The following is a 12,192-nucleotide window of genomic DNA, read 5'->3' on the forward strand; positions in this document are numbered from 1 at the left end:
TCCAGCCCCTTTCAGTGGGTCTCCCTGCCCCCTGCTCCACTGGCCCCACAAGGGGAGGGTGGGCCGATAGTGCCCCTTAGGGACAGAGGATCAGACCGATGCGACCATCTAGCCTGGTATTGCGTCGGCTTTGCACAAGATCACACCCATAGGCTCTCTGTGTGCCAGGCATGGGCTCCCTGTAAAAACAGCCCTGCACCTGACCCCAGAGGGGCCACATCTCAGTGCCAGGTGAGGGGTCCCCATCTTAACAGCTCCTGCCCCAGAGGGGCCATGTCTAGCACCAGGTGAGGGATCCCTGTATAAACAGCTCCCGTGCCCCACCTGAGAGGGGCCATATCTCAGCCCCATGTGAGGGGTTCCTGTATAGAGCCCCCTACCCCAGAGGTGGTTGCATTTCCGCACAGGGCAAGGGGTTCCTGTATAAACAGCCCCCGCACCCATCCTACCCCAGAGGCAGCTATTCTTAGGCCCAAGGGAAACGAAAGGTTTTGATAATTAAATGAGACTCAGGCCTTGATTTATTCCAAATTTTCATCTTTTTTTAATTTAAATTCTATTAATAAATTGATTTTTTTGTAGATTTTTTTTCTTTTCTGGTTTTTTTTTTTAAACATAGAGAGGGCATGAAAGAACAGGCACAGTGGAGAAGAGAGTTTGTTACACTGAATAAAAAGGGCCATCCCGGCCACGCTGCCGCATACAGCCCCTTGCACTCACACACACATACAGGCCTGGCGGCTCAGGGCCACAGTGGGGGGAGGGGAAATTACCCCCGAAAACAGGGAGTGAAGTGAATCAATGACAACCCCTGTGAGTGGGGCGGGATGGAGGACCCAATCTGGCGCTTCCATTGGTGCCAGGCGGGGGCAGATGGAGTAGGAACCCCAAATTGCCCTTGGCATGGGAGGGGGGTGCTCCTGCCCTGCTGAGGAGAGGGAGGTGTCCGCAAGCAATGGAGCAGGGTGTGGGGAGGATGGGGAGCATGGGGGTCAGGTTTGGTGTCTAAGCAATATGGAATGGCAGGGGGGGCATCTGTATGTGGAACAGATCAAAGGGGGCAGTTCAGGGCAAGGCAGGCAGTTGGGTCCAGAATCGGGACCCCAAATTGGAGACATAGCCAGGGCAGCTATTGACCAATCAGCACAACCCCCTGCAGCCTGTTTGGCCAATCAGCTCAGCTGCCCCCACTCCGCCCCATAACTTTAACAGGACTGTAGAATCTAGGGGTGAAATTGACAAGCTGGGTCAGGATCAGAGCTGGTGCCCCCTGGAGGGGATAGGCCCCGTACCTCATTCCCCGCTCCCCTGAGTGAGCCAGTCAGTTCCTGCCCAGCTGGCGCCCCCTAGAGGGGACAGGCCCTGTTTCCCATTCCCAACCCCCTTGAGCCAGCCAGTCCATGGGGTTCAGATCGGAGCAGGTGCCCCCAAGAAGGGAAAGGCCCCATGTCCCACCCCCCAGAGTCATAGAGGTCTGTTCAGGCCTAATTTTTAGGCCGGAAGTGGACCCGAGCCCAAGAGGGTTAAATAGTTTCCCAACCTGACCCCACCCCTTCCTCCAATACCAGCTCCCACCCGTGGGGCCGGCCCCCCTCCCCCTCCCATGGCCCATTCCCACAACACAGCCAGACTGCCTCACGGGCAGGAGACCCAGGCATTTTCCTACCTGACCCGACTCCCAGAGTCTGGTCCAGCCAGCCCCGCCCCACCCATGTCACCAGAACCCCTTGAGCCACAAGAAAGCACCCAGCTCGTGGCCCCTTGCGTTAACCCCTCGGCTAGCACCAGCCCAGCCCCTGCTATCACAGCCCTCCTACCCCAGGACAGGGGTGTGGGAATGGGCCTTGGAGAGCCACGCCCCAATGCCAACCTCTCCTCCCTGCTCTAACCAATAGACTCCGCTCCTGCCCCAGAGCCGGGGAGAGAACCCAGGTGTCCTGGCTCAGCTGTGCTGAGACCAGCAGGTGGTGTGCACAGAAAGAGGGAGGAATTAAGCCATTCATCACACGGTGGGATGGAGAGATTTGGCAAGGGGTGGTTGCAGATCACAGGGAGAGGGCACTGGCAGAGGGATGGGACAGGCGAAGGAGCAAGCTGAAGTGGCAGAAGTGCGGGGTTCGATGGTAGCAGGGGTTCGGGGGAGTCTGTTGGAGAAGGGCAGGGTCCCACCATTGTCTGAAGCAATAGCGGGTGGGCAGCAGTGCCAGGGGGTTGGTACCAGGGGCGATGGTGGGAGGGGTGGGATCATGTGCAGTACGGGTGGGATGTCACATTACTCCCAGAAGTGATAGGTGATGGGCAGCAGTGTGGGATAGGGTCCTAGTCCCATCATTGCTTGAAGCAAGAGGTGATCTGGGGGGCAATATTTGTGGTAGCTGTGGGAGGGGGTGTCCCAGGGGGGCAGTAGTGTTTTTGGGGGGGGAGGGAAGGTGTCCTATCACTGCTTGAGGTGATGGGCAGCAGGGATTGGGTACATATTTGTGTCAGCCATGGGATAGGGTGTTTCTAGGGGCCCCAGGGGGGCGGTGTGTGTGTCAATGATGGCATAGGCTGGTTCGAGGGAGTCCCGGGGGCACGCTTTGGTGTCAGCAGTATGATAGGCAGGTTCGTGGGATGACAGATGCTGTGGGGTGGGGGCAGCATTGGTGAGATAAGCCAGTTCAAGGGAGTCCTAGGGGACAGCGTGGGAATAGGCCACTTCACGGGGTGACAGATCCCAGGGGATGGGGGCGGCATTGGTGGGAGAAGTGGGATAGGACGGTTTGAGGGGTCCCAGGGCAGCACTGGTGTCGAGGTGGGATAGGGTGGTTTGAGGGAGTCCCGGGGGCAGTGTTAATGTCAGCCGTGGGACAGGGCGGTCCAAGGGGATCCTGGGAGCAGAGTTGGCATCAGCAGTGGGATAGGCCAGTTCGAGGGAGTCCTGGAGGGTCAGTGTTGGTGGCAGAGTGGGATAGTGTGGTTTACAGGGATCCCAGGGGGCAGCGTTGGCGTCAGCTGTGGGAGCGGGCAGGATGACGAACTCAGGGGGCAGGCAGTGTTGGTATCAGCCGTGGGATAGGGTGGTCCAAGGGAGTCCTGCGGGCAGTGTTGGTATCAGCCGTGGGATAGGGTGGTCCAAGGGAGTCCTGCGGGCAGTGTTGGTATCAGCCGTGGGATAGGGTGGTCCAAGGGGGTCCTGCGGGCAGTGTTGGTGTCAGCCGTGGGATAGGGTGGCTTGAGGGCGTCCCAGGGGGCAGCACTGGTGGTGGCAGTGGGATAGGGTGGTTTGCAGGGTGACGGGTCCCAGGGTGGGGGGCAGCAGGGGGCCCCATCACCGCTTGAAGCGGTAGGTGATGGGCAGCAGCAGCTTGCTCTTCTTGAGGGCCTGCACCTTCTTGAGGGTCTCGTCGTCCAGCGCCAGGAAGCAGCGGCGCGAGTACTCCAGCAGCCGCTCCTTGGACGGGTCAAACTCGCCCACCTCAGCCAGCTTCTCAGGCGCCACAATGAGCAGCTCGGCGATGGGCGTGGTCAGCGCCACCGTGTTGCGATCCACCCGGTGGTGCTCGAAGGCCCGGCTCATGCTCTTCAGCTTCTGGAAGGTGTTCAGGATCTTCTTGTAGCGGCATAGCACCCCGTCGGCATCCTTGACTGTCGGGCGGGCCGCGGCAAGAGCAAGAAGGAAGGGACGGGACGGGGAGATGGCGGCGGGGAGGGATGGAGGGGGACAGTGGGCAGAGGAAAGGAGGGGGGCAGAAAGGCCAAGGAGAGAAGAGCCTGTTCATTCCTTCCCTTTGACACAGGCTCCCCCACAGCCCCCTCAGGAGGACCTGCCCCCACCCCAAAGCCTCCCGCCCCCCATAGCCCCTCCCAGTGAGTCCTCCCCCGACATGGCGCTCCACCCCACCCATGCCAGACCCCTCTTCTTCCCCACACCGCACCCCACAGCCCCCTGCCTCCTCCCTCTTCCCCACCCCATGACACATGCCCCTTCCCACACCCCGCGCCCCCCACAGCCCCTTCCTCCCCACACACCCCTGCCTCCTCCCAGCTCCGCACCCCATGGCACACGCTGAGCTCACAGCTCCCTCCTCCCTACACCACACCCTACAGCCATATCCTGCCTCTTCCCTGCTCCCCACCCCATCCCACTCCACACGGCCCCCTACAGCTCCCTCCTCCCCACACCCCATCCCACAGCCCTCTTCCTCCCCCGAGGGCTGCCCGGGGTGGGACACTAGCCCTGCTGCCCAAGCAGGCCGGGGCCGCGCCCCCTGAAGAACCCCGCTCACCTCGCTGGCGCTCACGGGCCTTGGGCTTGCCGAAGCGCCGCCGGCTCACCCCCCCCTTCTGCTTCTGCTTCTTCCGCTCGGCGGAGCCACCCTGCTCCGAGGCAGCACTGAGCGAGGATGCCAGGCTCTCGTTGTCCGTGGCCTCGCCGGGCCGGCTCTCTGCCGCCTCTGCCCGCCGCGGGGGCTGCTTGCTGCGGCAGTGATCCTCTGGGGGGGCAGAGACTGGGTCCCAGCATGCACCTCAACGAAGCCCCCACCCCCGGCCCCGCCGTGTCAGTGAACTGACCCCCGCCCAAGCTCTTCTGGCTGCTGGTTGGGAGATACGGCATCCCCTAGGGGCTGCCCATGGACGGGATAAAAGCCCTACCACACCTGCTGCCCCTCTAGAGCGGGGAGGTGGGACCTGGGATCGGGGGAAATGGGGACACGGGGGCTGTTCCCCCATCTAGTGCCCCAACACCCCCTCGGGCTCCTAAAGTCACTGCAGGGGGGCAAAGGGACCCAGAGCTGGGGAAGGGACCCAGGAGTCCTGGCTCCCAGCCCCCCGTGTTCTAACCACTGGGCACCACTCCCCTCCCCCTGCCAGAGAAGGGACCCAGGCGTCCTGCCCCGCTCACCAGCGTCCACCTTGGCGGAGGAGATGAACTTGTCAAGCTGGCAGCGCAGAAAGTCCCGCTCCTCCTCCAGGTCCTCGATGCGCTTCTGCAGCCAGGAGTTGCGCTCCAGGGCCATGTGCAGCTGGGTCTTCATGCTGCTCATCAGCGCCAGGGCGGGCGGGGGCGGCTCCGGCAGCTCTGCAGGGGATGGGGGGGACGTGGGCAGGGAGCACCACCTGACCCCCCTGGAACCCCCCCCCCCGAAATGGGACCTTGGTCCCCCTGACAGGACCCTGACCCTCGCTGGCTCCACCCCACCCGCCACTCAACCCACTGACAGGGCCCCACTGCCCCTGGTGGCCTCCCCCCACCACTATGCCCCCTCTTTTCTTCCTTAGCCCCCCAGTCCCCCCCCTTCTTCCCCAGCCCCCCTCCAAAAAACAAGCCCTCCAGGCCTGGATTCCACCCCACATCCCAACTGAACCCCCACCCAAACTTAACACCTCCCATCTCCCCGCTCCCCTGGAAGTGAGGGTACAGGGCAGTCTCTGGGGGTGGGGGCATGGGGTAGAGGTGCGGGGGGGGTCCGTGGTGCAGGGGGGGCTACCTTCGAAGTTGCTCTGGGGGGGGCTGAGGCTGTAGAAGATCTGGGGCTCTAGGTGGGGTGTCTCCTCAAAGGGGATGGAGATCTCGTAGGCCTCATCGTCCTTCTTCACTGCAGGAAGAGACGTGTCACGGGGGGACCCCAAAAGCAGCCCTCCACATGGGAAAGCCCCCCGGAACCCCTGTCCCACCCCCCGCACAGGCTGGAGCCCCCCCTCGACAGGCCCGGCCCAGCCCCTACTCCAACAGGGCAAGGACCCCTCCCCACAACAACCCCCCCTCTATACCCTGGGACTCCCCTACCCCCAGGGAAAGGTCACCCCAAAACCTGACTGCAAGCCACTGCTTCCCCCCCCGATCATATCCCCAACCGGCTCCACTGCTCCTCCCCCACAGATACCCCCTCAGCTTTGACATGCCCCAGCTCCCTTTCACCCCCAGAAGTCCCTTCCTCCGAGCCCCAGCTCTGATGTGCCCCTCCCCAGTACCCCCCTCTCGCTCCTAATGCTCCCCAGCTCTGTGGGGGCCTGGCTCTGGGGCACCCCCTGTTGCACGCGCCCTGCATACTCGTCCGCCTCCGGTTATTCCTCTCGGTCATTTTCCTTCCGGCCTGGCGCCCCGGCCTGGCGGGCCCCTGGCTGCCCTCTGGGCACCGCACAGGGACGCTGGCGAGAGAGAGAAGGGAGGTTTTAACCCCGGGCAGCCACTACCCACCCCAGAGAATCGCCACCCATAGCCCCCCGGGCAGCCCGCTACCCAGGGCTGGCTCCAGCTTTTTTGCTGCGGCAAGCGGCAAAAAACCCCAAAAACCTGACCGCCGAACACGGGGGCGGAGTGATGGGGCGACCGAAGAAGAGTCCACGCCACCGAATTCTTGCCGCCGCCGAGGGCGGATTGCCGCCCCAGAGCCCGACATCCTGCCGCCCCTTTACATTTGTCGCCCCAGGCACCTGCTTGGTTCGCTGGGGCCTGGAGCCGGCCCTGCTGCTACCCATAACCCCTGGGGCAGCCGCCACCCATAACCCCGTGGGGCAACCACTACCTGCTCTAGAGAACCCCTACCTACAACCCCCCGGGGCAGCCCCCACCCATAGCCCCCCGGGGCAACCCCCACCCATAGCCCTCCCACCCAGTAACCGCTACCCATAACCCCGGGACAGCCCCCACCCCGGGACAGCTCCTACCCATAACCCCCAGGGGCTGCAGCTACCTATAGCCCCGTGGGGCAACCGCTACCTGCTCTAGAGAGCCCCTACCCACAACCCCCCGGGGCAGCCATTACCCATAGCCCCCCGGGACAGCTGCCACCCATAACCCCAGAAAGACCCTACCCACAGCCCCTCAGGGCCTCCCCCATGTGAACCCACCGTGCCCCAGAGCTAGCAGTAGCTGCCTCAGGCTGGCTATGCCCAGAACCAGAACCAGGTGCCAATCACCCACCGGACTTGGGGAAATCCAAGGGGGGGGGCACAACCTGGCTCCCCACAACAGGCGCTGTGCTGGGAGAGGCTGAGGTTGCTTGAGAGTGACCCCTCATAGTCCCGGTGGGAACTGCCCTTGGACCCTCCCCACCAGCCAGCCAGGGACCTACCTGAGACGGACGGGCCGTGCGGGCAGCCCAGCTCCGAACCCGTCCTGCGCCGCCCGCCAGCCAGCCCTGGAGGAGGAAGAAGAGATGCACGCGGTCAGGCCACTTCTCTGGGAGCAGGACTCGAACCTGCCACCTGCTGAGCCACGCAGATGCTGCTGCATGGGATCAGAGGGCAAGGCCAGGAGCAAAGCCAATTTGTGGGGGTTCGTGAAAGGAAGGGGAGGGCTGGGGGTCAGGACTCCTGGGTTCTATTCCTAGCTCTGAGAGGGAAGTAAGCTCTAGTGATTAGAGGAGGGGAGACTGGGAGCCAGGACTCCTGGGTTCTATCCCTGGCTCTGGAAGGGGAGCGCGGTCCAGTGGTTACAGCGGCGGGGCTGGGAGCCAGGACTCCTGGGTTCTACTCCTTAGTTCAACACCTAGTCAGCAGTAAACTTCCCAGGAGGAGAGGCAATAGCTCCAGGCACCCTAGTCCCCTAAACTGGAGGATAATCTCCCTCCACCACACACTATGGGTGCTATGAGACATGGATGAGCATGCGTAATCTCAGCTAGCAGAGTCACACATGCAACAACACACATTGCCAAGAACTCCTGGCCTTGACCGCCCACATTGTCCAGAACCCCCCAACTTACCTATCCCCCCCCCCACCTGGACTCCCAGAGATCAGCAAGAATTTTAGGACATGGGGGATGGGCATTTCCACCTTGAAGCAGCCAACATCACAGCCCCTCCCGCTACAAACACCCCCAAGTGTTTCTTCAGTCCCATGCCCCCCACCCAAAATTCAAGACCCCATAGCCCCCCAGTCCTATACATCAAATCCAGGGCCCCCCATAACCCTCCAGTCCTGTACATCAGATCCAGGACCCCCTAAATCCCCCAGTCCTGTACATCATATCCACAGCCCCCCAGTCCTGTAAATCAGATCCAGCACCCACTCCCAGCCCCCCAGTCCTGTACATAAGACCCAGGGCCCCCCACGGCCCCCCATCCTGTACATCAGATCCAGGCCCCCCCAGAATCCCCCAGTCCTGTACCACAGATCTAGGACCCCCCAAAACCCCCCAGTCCTGTACATAAAATCCAGGGCCCCCCACAACCCTCCAGTCCTGTACATCAGACCAAGGACCCCCCACAGCATCCCAGGCCTGTACATCAGACCCAGCCCCCCCCCCTCGCGTCCTGTACATCAGATCCAGCCCCCCCCCCCATGCGTCCTGTACATCAGATCCAGGACCCCCACAACCCTCCAGTCCTGTACATCAGATCCTGGGTCCCCCATTGCCCCCCAAACTTTCAGATCGACTATAACCCCCGCCCACCCACGTCTAAACTCCTGGTCCCAGCCCTCCCCCCCGCCCGATTCCGTCGAGCGCCCCAAAATGCGGGGAAATCGCCCTAAAAATGGCTTCTGTTCCCCTCCCCCCGCCGCTGGGTGTTTTGCTGTGAAGCTGTAATAACTCGGCTGCTCCCAGTCCGGATTGCTGGGGCGGTTTGCAAAGGAGATGGGGCCGGACGGAAAGCCGGGGGGGGGATACATAGTATCCCCCATCCACCCCCACCCCTACCCCCCTAAAATGGATACAAAATAGACCCACAGCAAAGAGACTTCCCCCCCGGCCCCAGGGCTAGGGGGGATCGGGGGGGGCTTCAAAGGGAGGGGGTGCACGGGGGTTCCCGGGGGGTCTGGGGGTCTGCAGAGAACAACCCCCCCATCCCCACTCACCCAGATCTGCACGCGAACCCCCAGCAACCAGGCTGCAAAGCCAGACCCCCCCTCCCCTGGCAGAGCCAGGGAGCGTCTGCAAAGCGCCGCCGGGGGGGATCGCCCACGCACGCAGGCAGACACGCGTGGGGGTGGGCTGTGCCAGAGGGAGCAGCGGGGAGCGACACACACCCCACTAGGGCCCAGCCTCTCCCCCAGCAACTTCCCCTGGGGGGACTGACGGGGGAGGGTAAGAGGCTTGGAGAGAGAGACTCAGACACCCCATAGACACCCCTCTAACCTCACCAGGCACAGCCATCAACCACCCCCAAACCCCCTCCATCAGCTACCCCCAAATCCCTCCATCTGCCATCCCCAACCCCATCCATCAGCCACCCCCAAATCCGTCCATCTGCCCTCCCCCAACCCCCTCCATCATCCATCTACCCCAACCCCTCCATCAGCTACCCCCAAATCCCCTCCATCATCCCCGAACCCCTCCATCAGCCACTCCCAAACCCCCTCCATCGTCCATCCCTCCATCAGCCACCCCCAAACCCCCTCCATCGTCCATCCCCAACCCCCTCCATCAGCCACCCTCACACTCTCTCCATCAGCCACCCCAACCCCCTCCATCATCCATCCATCCACCCCAACCCAACCCATCCCGCTCCATCATCCCTCCCCCAACCCCCTCCATCATCCATCCACCCCAACCCCCTCCATCAGCCACCCCAACCCCCTTCATCAGCCAACCCCAAACTCCCTCCATCATCCCTCCCCCAGCCCACTCCATCATCCATCCCACCCCCCCAACCCCCTCCATCATCCACCCCCCAACCCCCTCCATCATCCATCCACCCCAACCCCTTCCATCAGCCACCCCCAGCTCTGTCCATCATCCTGAGGTCCCTTCCAACCCTGATATTCTATGATTGGTCCATGCACCCCCCACCCATCTAACCGAGCGATCCTCTATCTGCCCACACGGGGGGGCTGTTTCTCGCTTCTTCCCCGCTTCCCATGCTACTTTCCGCCACTGGAAAAGCGCGACTCTTCAGCGACGGCCCCTTCAGGCTCCCGCCCCGCCCAGCCACACTGTCAGGGAGCGAGGCGTAGTTCCCCAGCCGGATGGGAGGCGAAGGGAGACGGATCAGTAAGGGTGGGGGGTGCTCATGGCTGGGGGGGCAGGGGCTGCTGTCACGCTCAGCGAGTTAATGTCCCCCAGCTTCTCCCTCGGGGGGCGGGTCTCAGCTGCCTGCCCCCCTCAAAGGGAAAAGGGGGGAGGTGCCCCTAGCCTGGGAGTTAGGGAGCATCTGCAAAGTGTGAGATTATTTAGGGAGCAGCCCTGCAGGTGCCCCTCACTCCCGACCTGCAGCCCCTGCCAGCCCAGCCCTGGGCTCCCCACCCCCACAAGCTCTGCCATTGCCCCTCACACCTAGCCCGCAGCCCCCTGCTAGCCCGGCCTGGGCTGCCCCAAAGCACAATCCCGCAATATCTCTCTGGAACACACCGGCCATGCAAGGGCAAGACCCCCCCACACCCACACAGGCAGCCCCTCCCCACTGCCCTGGGGCACCCCAGTGAGGGACTCTCCGTTTGGCTGGCCAGTTGAGTCACTGGCCTGAACTGGCCAAAGAGAGCCGCTCAGGCTGGCTTTGTGGTGAGGGACCCCCTGAGCCAGCCAGTCCCTGCCCTGGGGCCGGATGGGAGCCAGCGCCCCCTAGAGGAGAAAGGCCCTGAGCCCCATTCCCAGCCCCCCTAAGCCACCCTGGGCCAGCCCCTAGGGGGGAAAGGCCCCATTCCCTGCCCAGGGGGTGGGGAAATAGATGCCTTTGTAAAGAGTTTTTGTCGGGACTACTTTATACCAAGAGGCGGCAGAAGACAGCGATAGCGGGGCCAGGGGCAGCGATTCCAGACTTGCCAGTACAGGCCCCGCAGCGGCGCTGAGCGGGCAGATGTGCCATCCCAACCCGTCCTTAGCCACTACATACAGAGCCGGGGAATCCGCCACCTGCCACTCATCCCCGCGGGTTAGACCGGTCATGTGACCCGCAAAGAACAGTGACCCCCCCATTCCCCCTCCAGCCCCCGCACCTGATACCCAGCCCCCGCCCTGCCACCCTGCATCAGCTCATGCTGGGGCTTGTTATCCGGGGACCCCCTCGCCTGAAGCTGGGATGTGGCCCCTCTGGAGTGGGGCACGGGGCTGGGTATAAGGGGTTCAGAGTCACTTGCAAGTACAGACACAATTTGGGCCCCAAACTCCCCACAAATTGTGCCACCCTTTTAAGCACCTTCTCTAGTTCCAAGGCCAAGCCTCTGTATTTAAATGCTGCCCCAAGGAGCCCAGTTAGCTCTCATTAGTCAGGGAGCGGATAAAGGGGTGGGGTAAAGGGGTGGGGCGTCCCTAGTTCCCCTGTCTGACTGCCAGAGACCCCCATCGCGCCAGGAATAAATCAGTAGGGCTGAAAAGTGGGTGGGTGGGTGGGTGTATTCCCTGCCAACCCCTGCTGGAGGGGCTGGATCCTGCTCTGTGTTTCAGAGAGAGCCATGCTGCACCAATGGCTGCAATCAGAACCAAGCTCCCCCATCTCTGTCCTGCCCCCTATAGTGCTCCTGGCTGGAGGAGATTCCCCAGCAGCTCAGGGGGCTCTCAGGGTAAGTGGATCTCAGCCTGGTGTTGGTAGAAGCTAAGCTGTTACGAAAGATTCAGGACTCCTGGGTTTTATCTCCAGCTCTGGGAGGGGAATGGGGTCTAGTGGTTAGAGCGGGAGGTGGAGAGTCAGGACTTCTGGGTTGTATCCCCAGCTTTGGGAGGGGAGCAGCATCTGATGGTTAGAGGAGTGGACTGGGCATCAGCATTTCTGTTCCCTGGGGGGTGACTTTGGGCATGTCCCTTCCCCGTGCCTCAGTTTCGCCATCTCTAGACCAGGGCTCACGATCTTCTGTAAAGTGCTGGGCGGTGTGTGGATGAGCTGGCCTAGGGCTTAGCAAGGTGACTGATTTATTAACTCTCTGGCGTCACTCCATGTGCAGCGCCGTCCATCGACCCTGACGTGAGCGCGCAGAATTAAACCAGAGGCTGAGGTTTCCCCTGGGGTCGGGGCCTTCCTCCCACCACACATCGCCAAGTGAACCTTCCATTTCCAATGATGTGGGGAGCTGCAGCAAATCCCGCTGCTTGGGACAGCCAACCGTGGTGGGAAAATTGTTGGCGATTTTGGCAAAATCTACCGGTCATTTCTCAGGGGAGGGAACATGGGATTCTTTTGGTCATTTTTTTAATGTTCTTCATTGATGTATCATTTTTTTTCCTTCCTACTGTTGCCATCTTTAAATGGTCGGGGTTATCGGTGGGCTCAGCATGCCTGATTTCTCATTCCTTCCTCTGCTGGCGGCCGGCTGGGTCAGCCCTTCTGCTGTTC

General features: G+C 62.1%; 1 protein-coding gene across 1 annotated transcript; it reads right to left on the reverse strand.

Annotated features, from left to right (window-relative positions):
- Window positions 1-520: 520 nt before the first annotated feature.
- Window positions 521-8,804, reverse strand: CCDC106 (coiled-coil domain containing 106). The gene is made up of 7 exons (XM_073322140.2): window positions 8,786-8,804; window positions 7,059-7,124; window positions 6,035-6,132; window positions 5,472-5,579; window positions 4,886-5,062; window positions 4,269-4,475; window positions 521-3,627 (listed from the first exon to the last, which is right to left on the reverse strand). The coding sequence occupies exons 3-7, from the start codon at window positions 6,063-6,065 to the stop codon at window positions 3,311-3,313; spliced, it is 840 nt and encodes a 279-aa protein (XP_073178241.1). The 5' UTR covers window positions 6,066-6,132; window positions 7,059-7,124; window positions 8,786-8,804; the 3' UTR covers window positions 521-3,310.
- Window positions 8,805-12,192: the final 3,388 nt, after the last annotated feature.

This window comes from Lepidochelys kempii, chromosome 23 (assembly GCF_965140285.1).
Source record: "Lepidochelys kempii isolate rLepKem1 chromosome 23, rLepKem1.hap1, whole genome shotgun sequence".
NCBI lineage: Eukaryota > Metazoa > Chordata > Testudines > Cheloniidae > Lepidochelys > Lepidochelys kempii.

Coding starts and splice junctions, on each gene's coding strand:
- CCDC106 (XM_073322140.2), bottom strand. CDS start 6,065: ATGACCGAGAGGAATAACCGGAGGCGGACGA. Junction 5,580..6,034: donor GAATAACCGGAGGCGGACGA/GTATGCAGGGCG, acceptor CTCTTCCTGCAG/TGAAGAAGGACGATGAGGCC. Junction 4,476..4,885: donor CTCCGCCAAGGTGGACGCTG/GTGAGCGGGGCA, acceptor CTGCCCCCCCAG/AGGATCACTGCCGCAGCAAG.